The sequence below is a fragment of the Geotrypetes seraphini genome, chromosome 3 (genome assembly GCF_902459505.1).
Source record: "Geotrypetes seraphini chromosome 3, aGeoSer1.1, whole genome shotgun sequence".
Lineage (NCBI taxonomy): Eukaryota > Metazoa > Chordata > Amphibia > Gymnophiona > Dermophiidae > Geotrypetes > Geotrypetes seraphini.
In genome coordinates, this window is record NC_047086.1 from 164,536,890 (window position 1) to 164,563,098 (window position 26,209).

A 26,209-nucleotide genomic window follows, 5' to 3' on the forward strand; every position below is an offset into this window, starting at 1 on the left:
GGATATTGGGAGTAGTGCTTTTATTCACTACAATTTTTTGATACGTATGTCGAGTTCTCCGCGAGCTCGGTTCTATCAACTGTTAGTTGTTTATATCTCCTTTTGATATTCTTCAAGGGACGCCTCAGGCGTATGGCGGTATCCGATGCCTACTTCGCTCATTAGGTCCAGGAGGACATTCTTTATGCTTGCCTACTGGCGGGGGAGCGGGTGGCGATTGAACTTCATGACCATTCTGCTGGAGCGATGGCTGCTTCTTGGGCTCGGCCCAGAGGTTTTTTGCCTTGGAGGAGATTTGTCTCACGGCTAACTGGTCTTCCGAGAGTACCTTCTCTCCGCGTCTCTGCATGGATGTGCGGGCACATGCGATAGGGTTTTTTTAATGCTTCGGTCGTTGCGAAGGCGGCGTTTGCTTCCCACCCAGATTAAGGATTGCTTTGCTACATCCCATTGGTCTCTGGATTCATCTGCTGCTTTGCTAAGGAAGGTAAAATTATGTTCTTACCTGTTAATTTTCTTTCCTTTAGAAGCAGCAGATGAATCCAGAGCCCCACCCTTTCTGGTATTTGGTTGTCGGTTGTTTCGTATGCGACGTTTAGTGATTGGGTGTTCTTAATGATTGTATTCTGTATCATTGCTGTTTGCGATATGTTCTGGGAAAGAAGTTTTTTACATGCTATACCTATTGATGGTTAAATGTGCTTGGGCAAGGAGCTATTCTGATGAGACAGGAGGAGTGCCAGCAAATAAGTACACCTGTTAATCAGTTTCTCTATTTCCACCTGCTGATAGATGTGAGCTATCCCATTGGTCTCTGGATTCATCTGCTGCTTCTAAAGGAAAGAAAATTAACAGGTAAGAACATAATTTTACCTTAGCTGCTAGGTTTGGACCTGAGGCAATGGAGAAAGGAATGACTTGCCTGACATTAGATTTGAACCCTGGCTTTGTAGTTCTCAGCCCTTTACTCCAATCACTATGCCAGGGGTCTCAAAGTCCTTCCTTGAGGGCCGCAATCCAGTCGGGTTTTCAGGATTTCCCCAATGAATATGCATTGAAAGCAGTGCGTGCACGTAGATCTCATGCATATTCATTGGGGAAATCCTGAAAACCCGACTGGATTACGACCTTCAAGGAGGGACTTTGAGATCCCTGCACTATGCTGTTCTTGAGTACAGACTATGTGGCAAATTCTTACTTCAGTGTTAACAGATCAGTAGTGATCCCCCTCCATCTCAATGAGAGGCATTGATCAAGGCTTGAATTTAAACAACCTAAACAGAGCTAGCAATCTGGTGTGCCCAAGTTAACAACATTTAAAAGCACATGAAATGGGAAGAAAAATTCAAAATTGGGAGGGGAAGGATAAAAATAAATTATTGCTTTTGTGTCTCATTTGTTAATGGCAAGGTCATTTCCTTCTTTCTGTTTAATTTCTCCCCTCCTATTCTTCTGACTTTATCCTCCCCCGTCACCTCTTTTTCTTCACTGCCTTTCTGGTTTCCGCTTTCTGTTAATCTTATCATTACTTATTTCCTTTGGGTCTGAATTCCTCTCCTCTGTCTTGTCCCAGCACTCGTACCAGCTCCTTGTCACTCCATGAGTCAATTTGTCATCCTGATTATCTAGCATCCATCTGCAAACCCCCAACCCCCCCCCCCCCCAATCCCCAAATCATTATTTAAATAAATCTTAATTTGAAGGCAGACCAAAGAATGAGTACAGGAAAAATATTGCTAAAGCATATGTGAACACTTGACAAATAATCAGTACTGTATATTCTTAATTCATCTATTTCTGCCTCTTCCCTTTTCTTTCATTATCACCTTCTTTGTGCTTGTTTTTATTTTCATCATTTTTTTCTCTTCAGTTAACCCCCCCCCCTTTCTTCACACAAGTTAAATTTAGTTCTTTCACACTCTTTAGTCACACTGTCACATTTAGTTCATATATTCCATCCCTCAAAATGCTGTCACACCCACGTTATAACACATACAGCCAGTCAGCATACTGCCTTTCACAGTTCCCTGCCCTTCATAGCCATTAAGAGTCACAAGCATACTTTCCTTCACATATCCTCAGAAGCTAAGCCTCCCTAGTTGGCATTTTAGTCCCGGTTATAGGGTTTTAAGAACTACAGCAGAAACTGAGCAGTTTGACTTAGGTATCACTTGCCAGCATTTGGAGGACCAGGGGGAATGGAGGTAGGCAGATGCCAGAACCACACAGGTGCATGAAGTGGGGGAGGAGAATCCAGACCCAGGCACATGGGGGTGAGGAGAGCCTGGATCAAAGAAGAAAGGGAGAGAAATGCTAGACCTGGGGTGGGGGAGGCTGAAGGAAATAAAGAGAGATGAGGAAGAGGGGAGCGGATGCTAGACTTGGGGGGGGGGGAGCAGAAGGAAGAGAGGATAGACTGGGGACAGACGTTGATACAATTGGAGGGAGGGAGGGAAGGGAAAGGAGAGAGATGCCAGACTATAGAAGGTGAGTGGGTAAGTAGGTAGATGGGATCAAGGGGGCACAGGAGGAAGAGAAGCATGACATGAGAAGGGACAGGGACACAAAAGAGATGTTGGCTCTGGAGGGAACAGGGAAAGGGACACAGAAGGGAGACTGAACTGGATGAATAGAGACACATAAGAAAGTTAGATGGTGGACATAGAGAAATGGCAAAATGATGGAAGGCCTAGAAGAAAATTAAGATAAAAGCAGAAGAGATGCTTGGACCAAAGCAATGCTCAACCAGCAAAGTTAGAAAAAAAGAGTTGTTTTTTTTTTCTGAATGTATTCATTGTAATATGTCAGCTCTAGGAAATGTGCTTCCTCCCTCAATCTCCACTACCTTGGGAGTGACGGTGTTATAGGAAGGGGCACCATCTCAACTTTTTCACCCGAGGCCCAATCTTGGCTACGCTGCTGTTCCCAGCAAAGTACATATTGTGCTTAACAAGACAGTGAATGGACTGAACCATTTTCTCAGGCACTCACCTCTAGAAAGAGTCGCAGTGGTATATTCCACTGTGTTGATCAGAAAAGCCTGAAAACATTCTGGTTAAAAGGGTTAGTTGCTGAGTGATAGATCAGTTTCCCCTATTACAGGCTAAAAAAAAAGAGCTGGAGAGGAAACCAGCAAAGCTTCTGTCTTTGAATTTTGCAGTGGATTCAAAGGGCCACACAGTATAGTTTCTGTGGTGGTACTTTTTTCAGTAGCTGTTTGTGAAAGAGCAATAGATTGGAAAGTATCCTCACTCAGTAATAGTAAATTGGACAGTCTTTCAAGGGGAAAAAGGTCCTTGATCTGAGCTCAGTGTGAATGAACAACTTGGCAGGAGTTGTGACTATCAGAGATGCCCAACTTTATGGAAATGAAAAAAAAAAAGGAAAAAGCTGCCCTTCCAGTGTTCTAATCCAGAGGAAGAAAGAAGTGAAGTGAAAAAAAAATTGACCCTTAAGAGAAACAGTTACAAGGGTCCTTGGAGAATTGGGGAGCCCAGCACTAGTCTACAGGGCACCTGTATCTCAGAAATCCTAACTCGATTTAGGCGCCACTAGGTGCAATTCCACAAATGGTACCTAACTTTGAATGGTATGTGGTAGGTGCCACTTTCTCTCCCTCCCATCTCCCTGAGCAGTAGGTTTTCATCCCTCCGTCCCATTCCCCATGAGCAGCAACCTTCCATCCCTCCTATCCCCCCATGTGCAGCAGCCTTCTATCCCCCCATGTGCAGCAGCCTTCTATCCCCCTATGCAGCAGCTTTCCATCCCTCTTATCCTCCTATGCAGCAGCTTTCCATCCCTCCTAACCCCTATGCAGCAGATTTCCTCCCTCCTATCCACCTGTGAAGCAGGTTTTCATCCCTCCCATCCATCCCCCTGAGCAGCAGCTTTACATTCAACTCCCTGTACAGCAGCACCTCTCTACCACCCCCCCCCCACACACACACACACCTTTTGAGCCTCCTAAAGTAGCAACAGCAGTGGCCTGCAAATAGAGGCAGCACGGTGAACAAGCTGCTCGCGTCCTGCCCCACCAGGGCTTCCCTCTCCTGATTCATCAGTGGCATCATCAGTGACGTGGCAAAGGAAAGGTCCCAGTGGGGCAGGCCAGGAGCAGCATGTTCAGAAGGCTGCCTCTGTTGGACGGCCACCACTATTTTTTTAGAAAACAAATCGATTCACCGAAGTGAATCAATTCAAATTGGCAAATTAGGCAACACTCGTAGTTACATAGTACAATATAAATCATCAGATTTATGAATGTGAATACGAACTACATCCAAAATACATCTTGCTGATTTCTGTTTATTTGTAAATGAAGGTGTGTCATTTTCATGAGCATTTGGGGCTGGGGATATCTTGCCAGGATAATGTTAATGCTCTTGTTTTGTGAGAGATTTTCCATGAACAGATATCTTGCTGGGGTAATGTTAATGCTCTTGTTTCATGAAAGGTTCTCCAGGAATATCTTGCCAGGATAGTACTATCGCTCTTGTTTCATGAGATGTTCTCCATGTAGGGATATCTTGCCGGGATAGTGTAAACCTCTCACGAAACAGAGCATTATTGTGCCTACAGTTGACAGCCTGATTGCCCGTAGTGTATAATTCCATGCCATTTTCAAAGCCATGCTAGAAGTCAGCTAGGGAGCTTTTGTCAGAGTAGAGTGTAGAAGAATAACTCTGCATCTCTTCCTGTAATGTACGTGCAGCACTCGGCAGTGTATCTCAGGACAAAAATAAGCATATGTTCTTACTCTTGGTGGTTCTGCTACAGATATCACCACTCAGGTTGTACCTTTAATGTATTTGGTTGCTTTTTTGGTTTTGGCTTCTCTTTTATCAGGAGATCCAGAGTTTACTCACCAACTGGAAAGGACCAGACCTGACAAGTTATGGGGAACTGGTTCTGGAGGGCACATTCCGGTTTCAGCGAGTCAAAAATGAGCGCACTTTGTTTCTGTTTGATAGGCTGCTCCTTATCACAAAGAAAAGGGACGAGACCTTTACCTACAAAGCCCACATTCTGGTATGTGTCGCCCTTCCCAGTGCAGCAGAACTTGCAGAATTCTCTCTGCTTTGTCTAAGAAGTAGAGCCAATTCATCCACACGTTTTTTTTCTCTCTCTCTTTTTTTTCTCTCAGTGTTGCAATCTCATGCTAGTAGAAGTAATACCAAAGGAGCCTCTGAGCTTTAGTGTCTTTCATTACAAGAATCCCAAGCTACAGCACACGGTGCAGGTATGGAAACACCTTGCTCTTAAATGACCTTCACACAAACAGAGGAGTGCCACCTGCACAGAGAGGTATATACAGCTCTGGCCACCTTTTTGGGCAGACTGGATAGACCATATTGGTCTTTATCTGCTGCCATTTACTACGTTATTGGACAGAAAACAGAGGGTAAGGTTAAATGACCATTTTTTCTCAATAGAGGAGGGTAAATATTTGGAGTGCTGCAAGGATCTGTACTGGGATTGTTGCTATTTATCATATTTATAAATCATATGGAAATTAAAATGGTGAGTTGAGATGATTAAATTTGCAGATGACTCTAAGGCCCCCTTTTACAAAGGCGCGTTAGCCGTTTTAGCGCACACTAAACGCTAACGCGCCCGTTATAAGTCTATGGATGCCTTAGCATTTAGCGTGCGCTAAAACGGCTAATGCGCCTTTGTGAAAGGGGGCCTAGACTGTTCAAAGTTATTAAAATGCATGCGGACTGTGAAAAATGCAAGCAGACCTTAGGAAATTGGAAGACTGGGCATCCAAATGGCAGATGAAATTTTATGTCAATAAATGCAGAATGATGCACATTAGGAAGAATAATCTAAATCATAGTTAGGAGTCAGCATCCAAGACAAACATCTAGGTGCCATCGTAAACAATGCTGAATCCTTCCACCCAATGTGTGGTGACGACCAAAAAAATAAACAAGATGCTAAGAATTATTAGAAAAGAGCTGGTAAATAAGACTAAGAATATTATAATGCCTCTGTATTACTCCATGATGTGACCTCGCTTTGAGTATTGTGTTCAATTCTGGTAACAGCATTTCAAAAAACATATATCTGAATTAGAAAAGGTTCAAAGAAGAGTGACCAAGATGATAAAGGGGCTGGAACTCCTCTCATATGAGGAAAGACTAAAGAGGTTAGGGCTCTTCTGGTTGGAAAAGAGACGGCTGAAGGGAGATATGATTGAAGTCTGCAAAATCCTGGGTGGTATAGAATGAGTGCAAGTGAACTGATTTTTTACTCCATCATAAATTACAAAGATTAGGAGAACTCGATGAAGTAACAGGGAAATACTTTTAAACCCAATAGGAGGAAATATTTTTTCATTCAGAGTTAAGCTCTAGAACATGTTGCCAAAGGAGAGGTAACCGGTTAATGTGAATGAGATCAAATCTTACCTAAAAAAATGTTTTAATACCCTTCCTGATGCTGTTCTTCCCTCAATGTTTTTCTTTTTTTTTTATTTAACAATTGTACCCTGCCTTCCTTATGTATCTCCAATTCACTATGGATATGATTGTATGTTTATTGTTTTTTAAATGGTTTTATTTGTCCCCCCAAATTATCATTGTTATACACATTGAAAATACTTGATATTGCGTTCAAATCAAAATTTCAATAAACTTGAAACTTGGTCAAGTTCCTTTATTAAGACAGACATGGGAGAAGCCAATGCTTGCCCTGGGATCAGTAGCATGGAATGTTGATTCCGTTTGGGTTTTTGCTAGGTACTTGTAACCTAGATTGGCCACTGTGGAAACAAGATACTGGACTAGATGGACCATTGGTCTGATCCACTATGTCTATTCTTATATTACTATGTTCTGGTTTTCTTGAGAATTTTGTGGCTTTGTAAACACACTTTGGGGAAGGAGGGTTAAACTGCTTCTCTTCTCATTTTCAAAACCCCTAATAGCGTGGAACAGAGAATGTGCCCAGGAAAGACAAGTTCTAAGAAAGGAAGGAGTGGCCTAGTTGTTAGAGTTGTGATCCTGGGATAAATATGGAAAAATGCTTGAGTACCTGAATGTAAACTACTTAGACAACCTCCAGTAGCTTTTTGCAATATAATATATTATATTAAAAAGCTACTGTTTCACCATGCTTTTGCTCTTCCCCTGGGTGATTTGATATGCCAGTGGAGGACTGATGAATGGGATTGTTTTCTCCACAGTATTCTGTGGGTGAGTTTCCATATAGGAGGTGAGTTCATTAAAGAAATTTAAAGCTATAATTCCAGCTTTTCAGAAAATTAATTAAAATGTAAGAAATACATTTCTTCTAATACAGCACCAGTGTTTCTTCCCTATCCCTGCATAAGAGAAATATAACCATGCACATTCATAAAGGAGGAGAGATATGTCGGGAAGAGAAGGGAGGGGGGGTACTAGGGGAGTTGGGTGGTGAGCCAGGTTGGGGGGGGGTATGGATTAGTGAGTTTAGGGCTGGAATAAGGGGGTGGGGACAGGATTTGGGACTTGTGTGGATTATTGGGGGGGTAGACAGGGGCTACAGTAAGTAACGAGTTTATGTGTATTCTTGTTTGGTATTGTTAGTTAGTACCACATAGACTTCCGAACATTCATGTGCTGGAAGATATAGGTGTGCGGTTACTCTGGCTACTTCATGTTGGGCTCTATGATTCATATTTATGTTGGAGTTTTGTGTTCTGGTGATTTTCATGTTTGATTCTCTGTTTTGGGATTTGTAGCCTGACAAAAATTTCTTAATAAATGTCTCTTAGAAATAAAATGAAGTAGGAGGGGATAGAGATGGGGTACATCTTTCTTGTTTTAGCTCACAGCCGTATACTGTGAATATTTGTAGTCATTTGCGTGTGATTATTCTGTTATGTTCACTTTGCGGCCTTCGTGAGCCTATGTATTTTGGAAAATTCAATAAATTTTTTTTTTTTTAATCTTTATTGATTTTACAATCTTCAACAATGCAATACATAAATATATCATATATAATAAGTCAAATTAAGCACATTTAACTTTCAAATATACATAACCAACCAATTTTTCCCCTACCCCTACCCTCCCACCTAATAATAATTTAATAAAACACATAAAAATCATTAAAAAAAATAAAGGAGTCCCAAATGAAAAAAAGCCCTCTGCTTTGTATTGTTTGATAATTGCTTCCAAAGACAGACAGAAAAACCTGCCAAAAAGAAAAATAAATGGAAGAGAGAGGGAAATGGAAATACTGAGCAAGGAGACTTGTTTAGACATATGCATCACTCTGTGACTGTGTTACCTATTAAAAACTGTTTTCTAGCAGCTGTCTTATCAGAAGCGTGTAGTGTATTATTTCAAGAGTAAGCACAAAAGTGTAAATGTCTGTTTCTCTAATGTAATAGGCCAAATCACAGCAAGATAAACGTCTTTGGATTCTTCATCTGAAGCGCCTGATCCTTGAAAACCATCCTGCAAAGATACCAGCAAAGGTAAATAGACTGAATCTCCTGAAATGGGGTCAAAGTGAACATCTCTGTTCCTCTTCTCTCAGGCTCTGTACCTGCTAATGCTGTGTGAAGCAAGAAGTTGTTCAGGCCCTGTTCTTTTTGGCCAATTATTTCCACTGTCCTGTGCTCTGAAGTGTAGCTATAACAAAGAAATACGGGACAGGTACCAAGCTTCACATTATTCACTGACCATTGGTGCCTGAAAGAAGGTAACTTAGGGTTTCCTTTTACTAAGCTGCAGTAAAAAGTGACTTTAGCATGCTCTTATGTGTAGGGTTTCTCGATTTTTACTTACGTAAAATCCAGATCCATAAACCCGCCCACATGCCCACCCAGTTCCACCCATCCCCGCCCTGTTACACACACGCCATGCCCCAGCCTCGCCCCCCTAGACCCGCCCCCTCAGCCTGTTCTCGTCAGTCGAAAGGGCATCCACACATGTGCGGATGCCCCTGCCGATATGATCTGCTTTTCAAAACCCAGACAAAGTGCTGGGTTTTGAAAAGCTGTCCGGATGCCCGGATATGCCCTCTAAAAAGGGGACAGGTCCGTGTAAATCCGGACATCTGTTAAACCTATTTATGTGAGTTTTTCCCACATGCTAAGACCATTTTTACTGCAGCCTTAAAATGGCCGATTTTCTTTTTTTCTTCAAATAATGGCCGCATGGTAATGTTGCCTATTAGCACTTACGGAGACTTATTTTGTAGGCGGTAAGGTCTCACACAGCAATCCTACACTAGTTAGCACACAATAATGTGGATGCAGTGACTGATTAACGCAGGAATGCCTACTCTCCGTCTTCAAACACCCCCAACCAAAAATTTAAACAATTTTTGTTTGTGGTTAGTGCACACTTATTTGACAGCGTGGGGCACCTGAGCACTTCACGTGGTGAGCCATTTTAAACTACAGTAAGCACACACTAGCACTTTTCACAACTTAATAAAAGGACTCCTTCATGTTTCTGCTATTGCCGTACAATGTGATCAGTACAGCACAGAGCATTTTTTTAAATATAATTTCAATTAACATGTTGCTGGAAAGAAATCTCAGATGATTTAGGGGGGAAGTGGATTATTTTTTTGCAAATCTCAGATCCTGAACAGGGAGTATATCGCTACTGATGGTTTCAAGTTTCTTTACTTGCTGGTGGCTGTGTCAGCAGAGCAGGCCTTGGCTTGGAAGAGCCGCACAGCTGCAGATACTGGCAGCTTGTAGGAGCTGACACCTATGGAAGAGGGTAGCAACCCATTCCCAGATTCAAGAGTTGCAAAGAAATTACCCCAGAAAATCCTGGAAACAAGGCAAAACTGCATTTTGGCGAGTTGATTTGGGAAAATGTTCATACAGTTTTTATATTTTAAAAAAACCAGGATTATTCATGACTTTGGCTTTTAAACTGCTAGTTGGATTATCCTCATGGCAATAATAACCTGTGTTATTTATTCCTTGGTCATCTTGTCAATATATAGATGCTAGATTCTGTATATGGTGCTGATAAATTTTTGCACTACGCGCTGTTCTGTAAACAGTGCGCAAAGTTGTGTGTCATTTATAGAATAGCACTTTGTGTCAGGATCCATGCCCAATTTTAGACACAAGGATTTACACCAAGTAAAACCTGGTGCAAATTCTCATGCCTAAATTATGCGCGGATCTCCCTTATTCTATAAAACTGCACGGATATTCCACAAATGCTCCCGATTTACCCATATCCCTCCATAGCAGTGATTCCATTTTTTGATCCACACATAAAATTTATGCTTGGTCCTGGCACCTAAAAGTGTGCATGTAAATTTTAATTGATGCCAATTAGCACTGATAATTGATTATTAACACTCAATTAGCGCTAATTGGCTTGTTCAGTTAAATTGGGCATGGGCCCTATTTCTGCGTGCAGATTTTAGCACTCGTATTTAGAATTAGGCTGAGAAAATTATATTGCAAAATAATTTTTTAGGGGGGTGGAATACAAGTTCATCTAAATTACATCTAAGGAAGAAAATTGAGAAATTTAGATAGTCTTTGCTGTAACAAGTAAAGGCAGGAAAATAATAGTTCCTACTGCAATAGTGTGCTCATGTTACTCAATTAGTGAATGGGGGAAGATTGGGCTTATCTGGGATGAGGGCTGCAGTCATCACTCTTATCATTAATGCTCATTGTATATTGTCTAAGCAGAGTGCCACTTTGGGAATAGAAGGAAAGAGGTATCTGTTCCAGCCCCCCTCACCTTGTACTCTGTTCAAGAGTGAGCTCTGTTTTTAAACCAATCTTGTAGAATAAGAAAATAAAGGGAGGCTTCAGGAAGAAGGAGGAGAAAAGACATAAAACATACTAGTATTATTTAGAAAATATAGTTAATTTTGAAAAATGTACAGCACAGAGTAATGTGTGTACAGTTACATGGAACAATTTTGCACGTCTCACCAGATCTCTTATGATATTGCAATACACAACTGACCCCTAGTGGAACATCTGACATTAGACTGGCTTTTATTTTCTTAGAACCAAAATAAATGTTTTCTAACACAAAGTAAGCAAGCAGTAGCGTAGCAAGGGTGAGAGGCACCCGGGCGGTGGAGCCCCTCCCCTGCCCTCTTCTACGCCCCCCCCCCCCATCTGCTTCTTCTCCGCCCTCTCCTGCCACACACGCCTCGTCCCTTTCCCTGTACCTCTTTAACATCCATGGTGCGAGCAGCAAACCCAACCTGCTGCTCGCACCGGCATCTGCTCTTCCTCCGACGCCACTTCCTAGGCGCAGGTCTGGGAAGTGACATCAGAAGAAGAGCCGACACGGGTGCGAACAGTAGGTTGGGATTGCTGCTTGCACCGCAGACGTTAAAGAGGTACAGGGAAGGGAAGCAACGCGTGCACACGATAGTGGGGGGAGGGGGTGGGGAAGAAGCAGGGAGGTGGAGAGGAGGACAGGTGCTGGCTACAGCAGCCTTATTCTAGCATTGGAAAACTGGCTAAGTTGAAATGCTATAGGAAATGGTCAAAGTACAGCACACACAGAAAAATGAAAAAAAGCACTAAGGATCATCCAGATTCGGGAACTAAGATGAAGATTATTCTGGGACCCGAAATGGGCTGTGTTTCGGCATGAAAACGCCTGCCTCAGGTCCATTGAGACTGAAAAACCAATATGAGTTGCAAACAATGGTAAACCTTGAAATATCCAAAGCATTCGTAGAGATAAAATAACACGCAGCTGTGTTTGAAAAATACCAATCACTGTGGTAGGATTTCACCATAGCGATTGGCATTTTTTTCAAGCACAGCAGCGCATTATTTTATCTCTGAGTGCTTTGGATATTTCAAGGTTTACCATTGTTTGCAACTCATATTGGTTTTTCAGTCTCAATGGACCTGAGGCAGGCATTCTCATGCCGAAACACAGCCCATTTCGGGTCCCAGAATAAGCGTCATCTTCATTCCCGAATCTGGATAGTCCTTAGTGCTTCTTTATATTTTTAAGTTAAAATACCAACATACAAGTAAGTGAATGCTGCTGGAAATGCACAACCCAATAAAGACTTGTGTAGCAGACAGTCTGTTTGAAGCGCGAAGTGGCAATTTCAATATGACATCTAAATCTATTTTGCAGAAAACGTCCAAAAATCCAGTAATGAACATGACCATTTCTTAGATGTGTTTTTTGCTCAATGCATCTATCTTTTGAACTGTTATTGAAAAAAATAACATCCAACAGAAAAATGCAAGCAAGCCATTGGGATGTAGGAGGGGTCTTCATTCTTAGTAGACTGTCCACATAGACATCCTAGCAGAGCAGTGGGTACCCTAGAAGGTACTGCAGTGAATTTACATAAAAGGCCCCAGTTACACATCTCATCATGACCTCTTTATATTGTGTGGTGAGTTCTCCAAAACCTACTATACTCAACTGTGTACCACAACAGTAGCCCTTATGCCTGCAGATAAGTACAGTAGGTTTTGAGGGGCTGACATGTTCTACCACAAGTGTACTAGTTAGAGTGGATATGGGCCTAGGTTCCCATCTCTATAGTCCATTATATCGATTGCTAGGCTACTCCATGAACCTGCTTGTTGCTCTGATAGGACTGGTCATAACATCTGAAGCTGTCATTCAGGCTGGTATGTACTGTTTCTTTCACATCTTTGGGGGGTGGGAGAGGGGTAGTCAGTGGTCACTGGGGGTGTAAGGTTGGGATCATGCCTTCATCCCTCCAGTGGTCATCTGATCAGTTTGGGCATCTTTTTAGCACTTAGTTGTTATTGAAACATGTCTGGCATTGTTTTAGAAATACTCAGTAATGCTTTATTTATTCATCTTGAGGATAAAATGACCTTCCCACAAAGTTAAGTGAAAAATGCAGGCAAAAGATCCTTTATCCCAGGACAAGCAGGCAGCCTATTCTCACATATGGGTGACGTCATCAGCGGAGCCTGGATGCGAAAGCTCGCAAATAGACTTGCTTGAAGAAACTAGAAGTTTCGAGTCGACCGTACCGCGCATGCGCGAGTGCCTTCCCGCCCAGCGTAGGGCGCGTCTCCTCAGTTCTCAGTTTTCCGCAGAGCCGAGAAGTCCGTCTTTGACTCTCTGCGTTTAACTTTGTTACTTCGTGCCTTCTCTACACCGCAGTTTGTGTTTTTTTCTTCACAAATTGCTGTCTTTTTCTTTTTCTTTCTTTTATTTCTTTCAAAAAAAAATAAAATTATTTTCTTCCGTTCGGCTGCTGGGGCAGGCCACTCAGCCACAGCCCAGGGGCTTTGATTTTGTGGCGGCTGTTTTTCCTCCTATGTCCTGGCCAGCAATGGGCTTCAAGAAGTGTAGCCAGTGCCAGCGTGCAATTTTCTTCACAGACCCACACCGTTGGTGCCTCAAGTGCCTTGGGCCGGATCATCAACCGAAGTTGTGCGAGCGCTATGCTACTCTTCAACCTCGAGCCCTTAAACATCATCGTCTTTTGGTGGAGAAGCTCTTCGGGATGGATTCTTCCTCCAATCCCTTGACTTCAAAGGCGACCTCGGCCTCACCTTCGACCGAGACTCCTACTGCTTTCACCTCAAGCCTCATCAAACCTTCATCGTTTGCAGCGGCTCTCTCCTTGACGACGTCTGCTGTATCTTCCCCTGTATCCTCAGGTCAGATAGCTCAGCAGAAAGTTCCAACGGTGGTGCTTAAAGTGCCTAAGACTTCCAAGTCAAAGCACATTTACACTGCCTCGGTGGAACCTCCAGCCAAAGCAGGTGGTCCGGTTTCAGACGCGGATCCATCCTTGCTGGCTTCTTTCCAGACCATGTTGGAGAAGCAATTCATTCAGTTCCTTACTAATATGGGACCGAAGCTTCTTCCTCTCATCCAGCCTGGACATTCTGCAGACTCCCGCAGGGTCGAGCCACTTCCTTTGCCTCAGTCTGAGATTGCACACTCGTTGCAGGGAGCAGAGTCTCTGCAAGTGTCTGGTCTGGCATCTAAGCACGTAAAGAAAGGAGCAGAATCTTTGCAAGTGCCTCGGAAGGAATCCTCACACTCTATACAAGGAGCAGAGTCTTTGGGAGTGCATCGAGGTTCCTCCACCAAGCCTCTGGAGCTTCAATCTACAGCCTTCAGTCCTATCCATTCTTTGGTGGCATTGGCTGCTTCTGTCTCCGAGGCGAAGTCTCCTCGATCTTTGAGATCTGCTTCCAAGCACCATTCTCACCGACAATCGAGGCCTTCATTGAGGCATAGTTCTTCTTCTAAAGAACGTCCCTCTTCAACTAAGCCTCGATCTACTCCTACTTTGACTAGACCGCTGACTCCTCAATCGAGGTCTCCACTTCCACACCTCGAGGATGCATCGGTTTCGATTGCTTCATCCAAGTCTCCATGTTCTTTTGATGCCTTTTTTCCTGCCGAAGCTTCATCTTTGACCCAGACTGCCTCGACAACCTCAAGTCCTTCTCAAGGCAAAGCATTGGTGGATCAGCTATCTTTTTCATCTTTTCTTCGTCAGATGGCTGTTGACTTGGACCTTCAATTAGATGCCGGTTCCAAATATTCTAAGGAGTATCTCGAAGTCATGCATCTTCCTCAACCTCCAGCAGAGTCACTTAAGCTTCCTCTTCACAAGCTTTTGTCTCAGACTTTTGCCAGATGCCTGGAGACCCCTTATACCATTCCAGCTGTTCCAGGCAAATTGGACTGTAGGTATAAAACTCTCCATCGCAAAGGGTTTGACAACTCAGAGTTATCTCATCAATCCCTGCTTGTGGAGTCATCCTTAAAGAGGTCCCATCCTTCCAAGGTTTATGCCACTGTTCCTCCTGGAAGGGAAGGGAAAACTATGCACAAATTCGGACGTCGCATCTATCAAAATTCTATGATGTCCTCTAAAGTCCTTAATTATAATTTTCATTTTATTACTTATTTTGAATTCCTCATAACTCTTTTACCTAAATTTTTGAGTTATTTGGATACTCAGAAACTTGGTCCTTGGTTCATACTTTCACGTCTCACTATTGTCTGGATACTTTTCCAGACGGGATGGACAGTTTGGCCAAACAGTATTACAAAATTTATTCTCCTAAATTGCCTACACTCCCACCATCCCATTCTGGTTAGCTTGGAGGTCACCCATATGTGAGAATAGGCTGCATTCTTGTCCTGGGATAAAGCACAGTTACTTACCGTAACAGGTGTTATCCAGGGACAGCAGGCAGCTATTCTCACAACACACCCCCCTCCCCTGGTTGGCTTCTCTGCTAGCTATCTGAACTGAGGAGACGCACCCTACACTGGGCGGGAAGGCACTCGCGCATGCGCAGTGCGGTCAACTCAAAACTTCTAGTTTCTTCAAGCAAGTCTGCTTGCAAGCTTCCGCATCCGGGCTTCGCTGAGGACGTCACCCATATGTGAGAATAGCTGCCTGCTATCCCTGGATAACACCTGTTACGGTAAGTAACTGTGCTTTATCTGAAATCCTTGGGACAAGGCATATTTCAGGTTTTGGAGCTTTTCGATTTTGGAATGGTAATAAGTCAGAAAAAGACAGAACATAAGACTATAAAATTGTCACCAAACTTTTTTTTTATTTCAACATAAGGCAAACATTAAACACGTCAAACACAAACGTGTTCCAAACTATGGAACTGCTTCTCACTGCCACCCTGAGTGGAATCCACAGCTCTATTTGCCATTTTTTTCAAAATTTGGTTTTCTGAGCTTTTCAGTTTTCAGAACTTCAGATAAAAGATCTTGAACCTGAACTATCAAATCACTAGAAAACTTCTATTGGTGAAATTTCTGAAGTTCAAATCAATGTACAGTAAAACCATGGATTGCAAGTAACTTGGTTTACAAGTGTTTTACAAGACAAGCAAAACATTTTATTAAATTACAAGCAAAGTCTTACAATACGAGTACATACAGTATACACGCATCATATCACAACTGAGCCGATGTTTCTTCTCTCTCTGACACTGCAAGAGTATAGCGACTGTTCTAAACAAGCAAAGTCTTGCAAAACGAGTACATAAAGTATACATGCGTCACATCATCACAATTGAGCCGATGGTTTTTCTTTCTCTCTGACGCTGCAAGAGTATAGCAACTGTTCTAAGCAAGCAAAGTCTTGCAATACGAGTACATACCGTATACACGCGTCACATCATCATAACTGAGCCGATGGTTTTTCTCTCTCTCTGACGCTGCAAGAGTATAGCGACTGTTCTAAGCAAGCAAAGTCTTGCAATACGAGTACATACAGTATACACGCATCACATCATCACAACTTAGCCAATGGTTTTTCTCTCTCTGATGTTGCAAGAGTATATCGACTGTTCTAAACAAGCAAAGTCTTGTAATACGAGTACATACAGTATACACGTGTCACATCATCACAACTGAGCCGATGGTTCTCTCTCTGACACTCCGGGAGTGTAGTGACTGTTCTAAATGAGTAAGGTCTTGCAATACAAGTATATATAGTATTTTTTATTAAAGTTTTTGGGTTGTGGAACGAATTGTCTGAGTTTCCATTATTTCTTATTGGGAAATTCACTTTGATATATGAGTGTTTTGGATTGCAAGCATGGTTTCGGAACTTATTAAATGCAGTTTTTATCTTTCAGGCTAAACAAGCAATTCTGGAAATGGATGCAATGCGTAAGATTTATTTTTACTCTTTCTTAACTTAATTGTCCTATAAATAATTTTAATCATATGCTATAAAGGGTAAAAAGATAAGAAAAAAGGGAAATGAGATGTATATGTGTTGAAATATTATCTAAACTTCAGCATTAGAAACAATTTATGTATTAGGAAAAAGATGTTTAAGTGGTTACTTAATTATATTTGGGTCAGTATTCAATGCTGCATTCAGCTTGATACCATTTTAAACCCAAATGGGGAAGATGAGCTTCTTAATACAGTTGATTCAGTGTTGGAAACATCCTCTGTGTACCAGCTTTTAGAGTCAGAAGTGAAAGAGATATATGTATGTCATAATTGAATTTATTTATTTATTTTAAAAATTTCTATATCGTTTAATTTACATACATAATTATAAAACAAAAACTTGATAAAATAAACGTACACACAATCCTCAGAAATCATGTCTACTTCTCTCATGTACTGGCTGATTTGAATACTTTGAACATAAGAAAGTGAAGCTGAGTAATACTAGGGTCCATTAAGCCCAGCCTTTCTCCAATAGTGGCCAGTCTGGATCACAAGTACCCTGCAGATCCCAAAAAGTAGATCGATTATCCATAATTCATTTCTAGGGATGAACAAAGGCTCTCCCATGCCTACTTTTTATGCACTTTTTTTTCCAGGAACTTGCCCTGTCCTCTTTGACTCTTGTAATATTGGTTGTCATGACCACATCTTCTAGCAGAGGATTCCACAGCTTAATTTAACTGTGACCTAAGTTAACTGGGTACCACCGCTGAATTCTAGTCACACCCAAGTAACACCCAGTGGCCGCTCTAGACCCAGATATTCAGTGTTGGTACCCAAATAGAGGCTGCACTGAATATCCAGGTATAATTCAGCCCATAGTAGCCAGTGTTTAAAGCAATGCTGACTGCAGCCAGCTGAATATTGACCAGAAAGTTCCTGCAAAATTTCTGTCTTATTTGAGTCTGCATTCTGAAGCACTTCTCCCCAAATTTGATCTATCCTGTCATTTTAATATAATTTGTACCTTGATATCATGGTATCCTGGTTTTTTTTTTGTCCTCCTCCTGCCAGGTTTCTGAGATGCCAATTATATCTAAAACTTCATTTACTGCCATATATTCCAGCTATCCCATTTTATTTTTTAGACTTCTGGCATTTGCATACAGAGAATTTATAAAATGTGTGTGTTTTTAATTTGTATTTGCCACCCCTATAGCAGTTTAAGGATAGTTTGGAATCATTTCTTTCTTTCCTCTATTTAAATACTCCTGGGTTACTTCACCTTTTATCATTATTTCCCTGTTGGGATATTCTAAAGTCTGCATTTAGCCAATATCTCCTAAAGATACTTGACGCCAAACCATGCACTCCTGAGTAACTGTTAGCTTTCCTCTAGTGCTTATCCTTGAGGGTAGGTAGCATGGAGTCTTGCTGCTTTAGGAGATTCTGCCAGGTAATTATGCCCTAAATTGGCCACTGTTAGAAGCAGGATAATAGGCTAGATGGACATTTGATCTGACCCAGTATAGCAATTCATATGTTCTTGGGTTCTAGTTTAAAATCTGTTCTGGACTGGCAGTTTGGGGAGTGCATGGAATGGCGACATTGGCCTAGATGCACTAAGAGGATCGCGAGGGTCTGCACCGATCTGATTTTTTGGCCGATTCAGCAAGAGTTATTGATGTACTAAAAAGTTTGCCTGCAAATGATTCACGCAGATTTACTGTGTGAATTGAAAAGGGGCATGGCCAGGGGCTGATTGGGGACTTTCCTAAAATTATGCACGTTGTTATAGAATATGTCTCATCTGTACACAACTTAGGCCTAGTTTTAGCTGGCCTAAATGGGTGCCCCTAAGTTATATGTCGCATACAGGTGCTCAGCTTGATTCTTTAAAAGGTACTGTACCTTTAAGAATTGTGCTAAGCACCATTCTAGTCAGTACTGATTTTTTTAGGCACCATATAAAGAATTTGGGGAAGAATGTTAGCATGGTGCTTAAGTGCTATTCTGTAAATACCTGCAAGGGGGCATACACAGTAGAAGAGCATTGGGCAGGGCTACTTAACTCATATAATTTACAGAATATTGTACATTACTCATGTACCTGCTAAATTTAGGTATATGTATTTAGCGCCAGTTATACTGCTAATGTAAATGTGAGTGCCTACATATTAGGCAGGTCAATATCCAGTTATGCCAGGCACCTACTTTCCTTTATAGAATAGGCTTCTACTGTCACCCTAGGGGGTCTAATAGAACTGTCCTCCCTCCCTCCACTATGCATACTTCCATTTGTATGTTGCTCAAATTAAAATTACCCATAGACATTTGAACCTGCTGTTTCATTGTATAATCTTTCTGTCTGCACATACTATTTTATCACCTAAATAAAAATGTGTATTTGGCTACGTGTCTACTGCAAAAGGCATACGAGTATTGAACCAGTGGGTTATTTACCTCTATCGTGAGTTGTGTAGAAAAAATCTACAGTTTTTGGTTCCACCTCCTGCATCCCTGGGCTTTGCTGTAGCTCCTTAGTTTTTCTTTCTACATTTGAGTTGAAGGTGTCTTCTTAATCTTCTCTGATTTCAATTACTTATTTTCTGGGTTTTATTCTGAATTTGAGGCTTCTCGATGCTTCAGAGGTCCCCAGTTCACCTGGGACAGCTCTGCCTGGGAGAAGTCTGTAGCTGAGAGGGCATCCCTTTTACAGGGCTCCTACCTAGCCATCTTGCACTTACGCTTTTGGAAGGCTCGAGGACCGCTCCCCTAGTAGCAAGGCTTGCTCCTGGTTGTTACTAAGTTCTTGGCAGTTCACAAGAGAACATACATACTGTACAGTAATAAAACAAACATAGTAATCTGCTTAAGGTTTCTTCCTGCAGGTGTCTGATATTCAGTACTGGATAAGTTCATCATTTAGGCTGTTCAGAGCATGCTATGCTGCCGTTAATTACGCTGGTCTCTAGGCAATGGGATCTTGACTCGTGGCAGCTTTGCAGCCTACTCTGCTCTCCTAGCCCCAACCTTGCAAACTAGGTCAGACTTATAGTGGTCCACGGGTCTAGGTAGGCAGCGTGGGCCCATAATACGGTCAGGGCTACCACCAGCTCTAAATATTATTTGATTTCTTATTCTTCTACTTAAATGATGAATTAGGACAACTGTTAACAGTTTGGGAACAAAGTTGTGAATTTTATATTACTGTTTCGGTTTTTCCCAGGTATTCGTGACCTGGATTGGCCATCATGAATATGGGATACTGGGACAGATCGACCAATGGTCTGACCCAGTAAGGCTATCTTTACGTTCTTATCATTAACATTGTGACTGGAAGTAGAGAATGACATGGTGGCTGTTACCCGCGGGTAGCCAAGGGTAACCCGCTGAAACGGTGGGGGGAGGGGAAGTGCTCACTGCAGGTACGGGAACAAGGCCATCCACCGCCCCATGGAGCGGTGAATGGCCTTGTCCCCGCAGTTAAGGGAGGGAATGCGTGTGATCATCTCCCTCCTTCCTACCTACCGGCCAAATCTAATTATCTATCTCCCTCCCTCCCTCCCTCCCTCCCCCGTACCTTCACAGCACATTTTAAGTTTACAAACCAACTTGCTCAAGCCGCCAGAGTCTGCCTGCAGTCGCGTGTGTCTGTTGGCGGAAGATTCTCCTCTGACACAACTTCCAGTTGCATCAGAGGAGAAGCTTCCGCCCACAGACGCATGCGACTGCAGGCAGACTCCGGCGGCTTGAACAAGTTGGTCTGTAAACTTAAAACGCCCCACAAAGGTAAGGGAGAGGGAGGGAGATGCTCGGACCATGCGTGGGGGTGCTGAAGGGCAGTGAGGTGGCGAGAGGGAAGGGTGGTGAAGGAAAGGAACAGAAGCCAAACGGGGGTGGAGAGGAACAGATGCTGAAAGGAAATGGGGAACACAGAGTGGGGAGAAGACGCTGAAGAGAAATGGGGAACAGAGAGTGGGGAGAAGACGCTGGAAGGGAAAAAGTTTCAAATTTATTAAAAATTTGTTGTATACGTACAAACAATTACCAGTACAAAAGGAAAGGAGAGTGAACTACAATCTTTAAAGAAAATAGAGATACATTTAGGGAAAAAACAAATGGAGGGTAATAGAAATTAATCTTGAAAGCATAGCTAAACGTGGAAAAGAGGTAAAGGAGATTATTAGAGCATATGCTTTAATGATAGAAGAATTATGCTATCTATGTCTCAAATGCATCCCTATACAAGAAGACAGAGATGCCAGACTGTGGGGGAAGCAGAGGGAAGAAGATGGGTGCCAGACCAATTGGGGGAGGGGTGAAGGGAGAAGCACAGTAACAGAGGAAATGGAATATGCAGAGAGAAGACAGACAGTGGATGGAAGGAACTGAATGAAAAGATGAGGGAAGCAGAAACCAGACAACAAAGGTAGAAAAAATTTATATTTATTTTCTTCTTTTTTTTTTTTGCTTTAGGATAAAATAGTATATTAGTTGTGTTGATAAAAATTTATAAACAAAGCCCTGCCAGCTAAATATCTCTTTCTCTAGTTCAGCAGCCAGAACTTTGATTTATAAGGAAGGAATAAACTAAATATTGCAGTACTGAGCTTGTATGGATGCTGCGGGAACGGGGCAGGGACAGTGGTTGCGGGGATGGGGCGGGGACAGGGACAAACTTTTTCCCCGTGTCATTCTCTAACTAGAAGCAGTAATAATATAACCACAATAGTACACAGTTGTCAAGAAATAATATATAAGCACATTTGGCTATCTGTTGCTCTTATGAAATCAAGGTATACAATCTCTTGGCTGTTTTAAACTTAATGAGTTGTAATACTAGAGAGAGTATGAAAATGGCTATATTGGAAAATTGGTTTAGGCTGAACATAAGAATAGCCTTACTGGGTCAGACCAATGGTCCATCAAGCCCAGTAACCCGTTCTCATGGTGGCCAATCCAGGTCACTAGTACCTGGCCAAAACCCAAGGTGTAGCAATATTCATTCTACCAATATAGGGCAAGCAGTGGCTTCCCCATGTCTTTCTCAATAACAGAGTATGGACTTTTCCTCCAGGAACTTGTCCAAACCTTTCTTAAAACCAGCTACGCTCTGAACAGTTGTTCTTCCCCTCTGTGGCATGCCATCTCTGCTAGTCTGGGTGAACATCTCATCATACAAGGAATGGAACGCACCTCTTCAGTTTTTGAAACATTATCTTATACAGCTGCAGGTTCTTTTCCACAATTCTGGAAGAATGTTGTACTTCCATAACTGGAGAAGGTTTAATGACAAGATTTTTCTTCCAACACAGGTTTTTTTGTGGTCTGAACGTATATACTTCTGCAAAAGCCAATTGCTTTGGGTCTTCAGCAGTTAAGATTCACTGCATATTCATGTTTTCCAGTTACTAGTTCACACTCACTTGCTCACTTTCTCCATGGACATTGATGTTTTTCACACCCAGAGAGGGCCCCAAAAAGAAATACACAGCTCTTGTGACAGGTCTACTGAGATATTTGCAACACTGACATAATTAGTCCTATTGCATGGGTAGCCTCGTGGATAACCAATTGATGCAATAACAGTCTTCTGACTAACCAATGTCATCCAGCCAATACATATAACGTCTCATCTTTGTGTCTTAGACTTCTCAATGTTAGCTCAAGAGCTGATGTTAGGACAGGCTGCTTGATGTTTGAAGCAGTAGAAAATCTTGGCCCAGTCTTCTGAATTCCAAGATGAATATTTATTGACCCAGGATAATCTTTTTCTTCTTCATGGCTTCTCTTAGCAACAGCTTTCTCAAGGGACAACATACCAAAAAGTTGATGACGAACAGTTCTCGTACTTGCTGCCACGCCATATTCTCTCCACACCTGCTGCAAGCGCTGCAAACTCACTTTCCTGTTCTGCAGACACGCGTTGACCAATATTCAGTCATCCCAGGCAGATATTCTTCTTGTCGACAGCGTTGCACCTCTTGACAACTTTTTTCGATAGGTACTCACAAACTGTGGTGAGATGTTCAGCTTCCAAGCAATTTCCTTCTTCGTTAAGGTTGTTTCCTCCAAAAGAACACAAATCTGACCCTTCCTCTTGAACTGATATCACAATTCTTACCTATTACTAAATTCCCACATTCAAGAATTAATATTATAAAACATAAACACGCGCTAATAACTAGAAAAGGTTTGTTAAATAAATACGAAAAACACTCATAAATGAGATATTTCAGTCTTAGTAGTATTCATCCTACAGCATATAATAATTTGTTGCACTTGTCCGTCTATACTGAAATGTACTTGAGTTGGCCTGGGCAGACAATGAAGAGGTACCGTAGTCTTCCATGTCAACCATTATGAGGCAGTACACCTGTTCCCAGCACAGACATTCTGTGCTGCGTAGCTTAATTTACACTGATTTTACTGTCAGCAAGCTCTAAGCATTGCCAAAATCCATAATAATTTGGCCAGCCCTGTATGTTTTTGTAAGGAAATCATTGATGAACAATTGTTGTGCACCATAATACTGCATTAAATTCATGCCTTTGATTTACTCCTAGATCATCCTGGGTTCTGCTACAGCTCGGAAGTAGAAAGAAATGCATTCTCTGATCCTAAAGAAGGAAGTGATACACACAGAGTCAGAAGGAAGTCAGGTAAAATCATCTGGTCTTTGTTTGCTTTTGGGCCTCGGCTTCCTTTTTTACTGTCCTCCACTGCCATAGAACAAAAGCCAGAAGTGGAAGCAGAGTCCACTTTAAAATGGCATCAAAAATATGGCATGTTTCAGCATCCAGTCTGTGTCGGGAGCTGTTGGTGTTTACAAAATCTTAGACATCTGATATGAACACTGCTGACACCTGGGGACATAACCAAAACAAAGTACATGTATGAAGAATGCCCCAAAAATGTATTCATATCTGGGTTACCATCTACCAGGCTCTAAAAAAAGCAAGCGTTACCCATTAAACCAAAATACCGGGGGAAAAATGCCATTCAAACAAATGATGTCTACAGTAGTGTTGAGCAAATTTAATGTCAATAAAATAGCTATAAGGACAATCCAAAAAGCACCAGTTTTCAAATAATAACAGAACATTATATCAAAGAAATTTAAATGGACATCTCAGTTCCAATATATACATTCTTAAGTTGGAAGATCTCAAATTCTGTTAGAGTTTTAGAAAAAGATTTGCTGACGTTAAACCTTTTGTAAAATGCAGCAGCATCCATTTTGCAAATCTCAATATCTATTAAATCAATGGCGGCAGCTCAGCAACATATGCTATAAGTCTATGTGCAGGTGCATACATTTGTATGGCTGGTATTTCATTATGTACCAGAGTTTACATATACAATGGTATACCTGGCTCAGTGTCCATCCAGGGCAGAGCACCCCCCTCCTCTAGGCATTTCGGTGGGTGTGCATGGAGTAGTCACAGGGCTGTGGTCTGAATGCACATGGAGGAGGCAGGGGGCAGTGGTTCTGCCTCCACTCTAACTGCCTGCATCTGGAGCAGACCACCCAGTCTTTGGTACACTAGAGTACATATATGTATGGTTTCCCTTTTTAGAAACCTACACAGAGCCCTATATTATTTGCCAGTATTGCCTTTAAGAGGAGGGGGACAAGAAAGCACTATGGCATTAAGAATTGACCTCCCCTAATTCAGTGCTGCACAAAACTCGCACCTTATATTAACCTAGACATCCCCAAGAGCAGCACGAAATCCCAACATTGATCTCGGAGAACATAAATGTACCTTCCTCCTCAGAAATGAGGAATACACATGTATATTTTAGCCCTGCCTAAAATACACCCGCACCATGTACTCTTGCCATATGTACATATTTGCATTGTGGACATGTATATCCTGGCTATCTAAAATTGGGATTAAAATGTGTATGCAATATACACATTTAAATACTGGATTATGCACCACCAAATCACAAATAGGGCTTCTAAAATTACCATCTCAGATTGAAAAATAAAGTTGTGATATACATTAGATTTCCACTTCTAATTTCAGAACTCTGGATTCCTAAATCAGCTTGCATCAAATTCAGAATCTTTACTCTGGTCTCTAAGGGGTCTTTCCCCTACTGCTCTGAACTGTCTTTCTAAATTCCGCTTCCCTTATGCCTCAACTCAGACACTGCACTTATCCCAAAAGTCACCCTTCTCTTTCCCCTCACACACTCAACTAGGTCTTGATACAATTCTGCAGACCATGCCTCCAGAAGATATAAACAGGATGGAGTCAGTCCAGAGGAAGGCTACTAAAATGGTCAGTGGTCTTCGTCATAAGCCATATGGGGACAGATTTTAAAGATCTCAATATGTATACTTTGAAGGAAAGGAGTGAGAGGGGATATATGATAGAGATGTTTAAATACCTACGTGGTATAAATACGCATGAGACATTTGAAAGGAAACTCCAGAATGAGAGGGCATAGGATGAAGTTAAGAGGTGATAGGCGCAGGAGTAATCTAAGGAAATACTTTTTTACAGAAAGGGTGGTAGACGCTTAGAATAGTCTCCCAGTAAAGGTGGTAGACAAAGACTGTGCCTGAATTCAAGAAAGCTTGGGACAGGCACGTGGGATCTCTTAGGGAGAGGTAGAAATAGTGGATGCTGCGGATGGGCAGATTGGGTGGTCCATTTGGCCTTTATCTGCCATCATGTTTCTGTGTTTCAGTACACTGGTCACATTGGTCCTGATTCATGGGATTCAATAGCGACTGCTATCTGACTGCAATCCTCATGCTAATTAAAATGTTACTTGTCTACTTTGGCAGATATATAGTCACTCTTTCCCCTTCCACTTCAGTTTCTACTCTCATTTAACAGGTCTAGTATAACATCTTGTCCTCATTTCCACCCTAGTCTGTAATTTGTAAACTGCTTAGAAGCACCACAGTGCAACTGGCAGTATATGAAACCTGTGCAATAAATAAAATGAAAAAAGCCAAAGTAAAAAAACAAAAAACAAATGGCATTTCTAGGACAAAATGGATACCAGCTTCTATTCTTACAGAACAAGGACCAAATCATTTACAGTCTAGCTAAGGATATCCTACCAAAAGGACTCTTATCAGCAACAACAAAATGACAAATCTGAAACCTGTATCTTTATACATTGCAAAACAATGGGGTAAAAATTCAGTTGCCAGCAGTGAGCATTTTGCTGACCACTACTGGCATTGTTTCTAGATATTCAATGCCACGCCATGTCTGGGCTTCAGCACTGAATATTCAGTTTATGTAGAGCTGACTAAAGCATTGCTGAAGTCAATATTCAGAACTTAAGCAGCTATGGGTTACCACATAAAGATAAAACTTTGATTTATGTGGTCCCATTTATGGAATTACCCTGGCCAGTTAAGTGTATAAGTTTGCCACTTAACTGACTAACTGCTGATTCTGCCCCCCTCAAATAACCAGAAATAGCCGGTTTTCACTTAGGCAATAACTATTCATTTCAGCAGCGATAACTGGTTAAGTGTGCTGAAAATTAGTGGATAGTTCTGAACAAGCAATTTAACCAGTCAGCAGCTGGTT

General features: G+C 41.9%; 1 protein-coding gene across 10 annotated transcripts in view; it reads left to right on the plus strand.

The window, feature by feature from the left end:
• The window catches only part of PLEKHG1 (pleckstrin homology and RhoGEF domain containing G1), a 298,003-nt gene that overhangs the window by 246,206 nt on the left and 25,588 nt on the right, over positions 1–26,209 (plus strand). For all 10 annotated transcript variants that reach the window (XM_033937870.1, XM_033937872.1, XM_033937873.1 and 7 more), the window contains 5 exons: positions 4,846–5,028; positions 5,144–5,239; positions 8,381–8,467; positions 16,589–16,622; positions 23,207–23,302. In XM_033937870.1, coding sequence (XP_033793761.1) covers positions 4,846–5,028; positions 5,144–5,239; positions 8,381–8,467; positions 16,589–16,622; positions 23,207–23,302 — 496 coding nt within the window. The remainder of the gene's footprint in view (positions 1–4,845; positions 5,029–5,143; positions 5,240–8,380; positions 8,468–16,588; positions 16,623–23,206; positions 23,303–26,209) is intronic.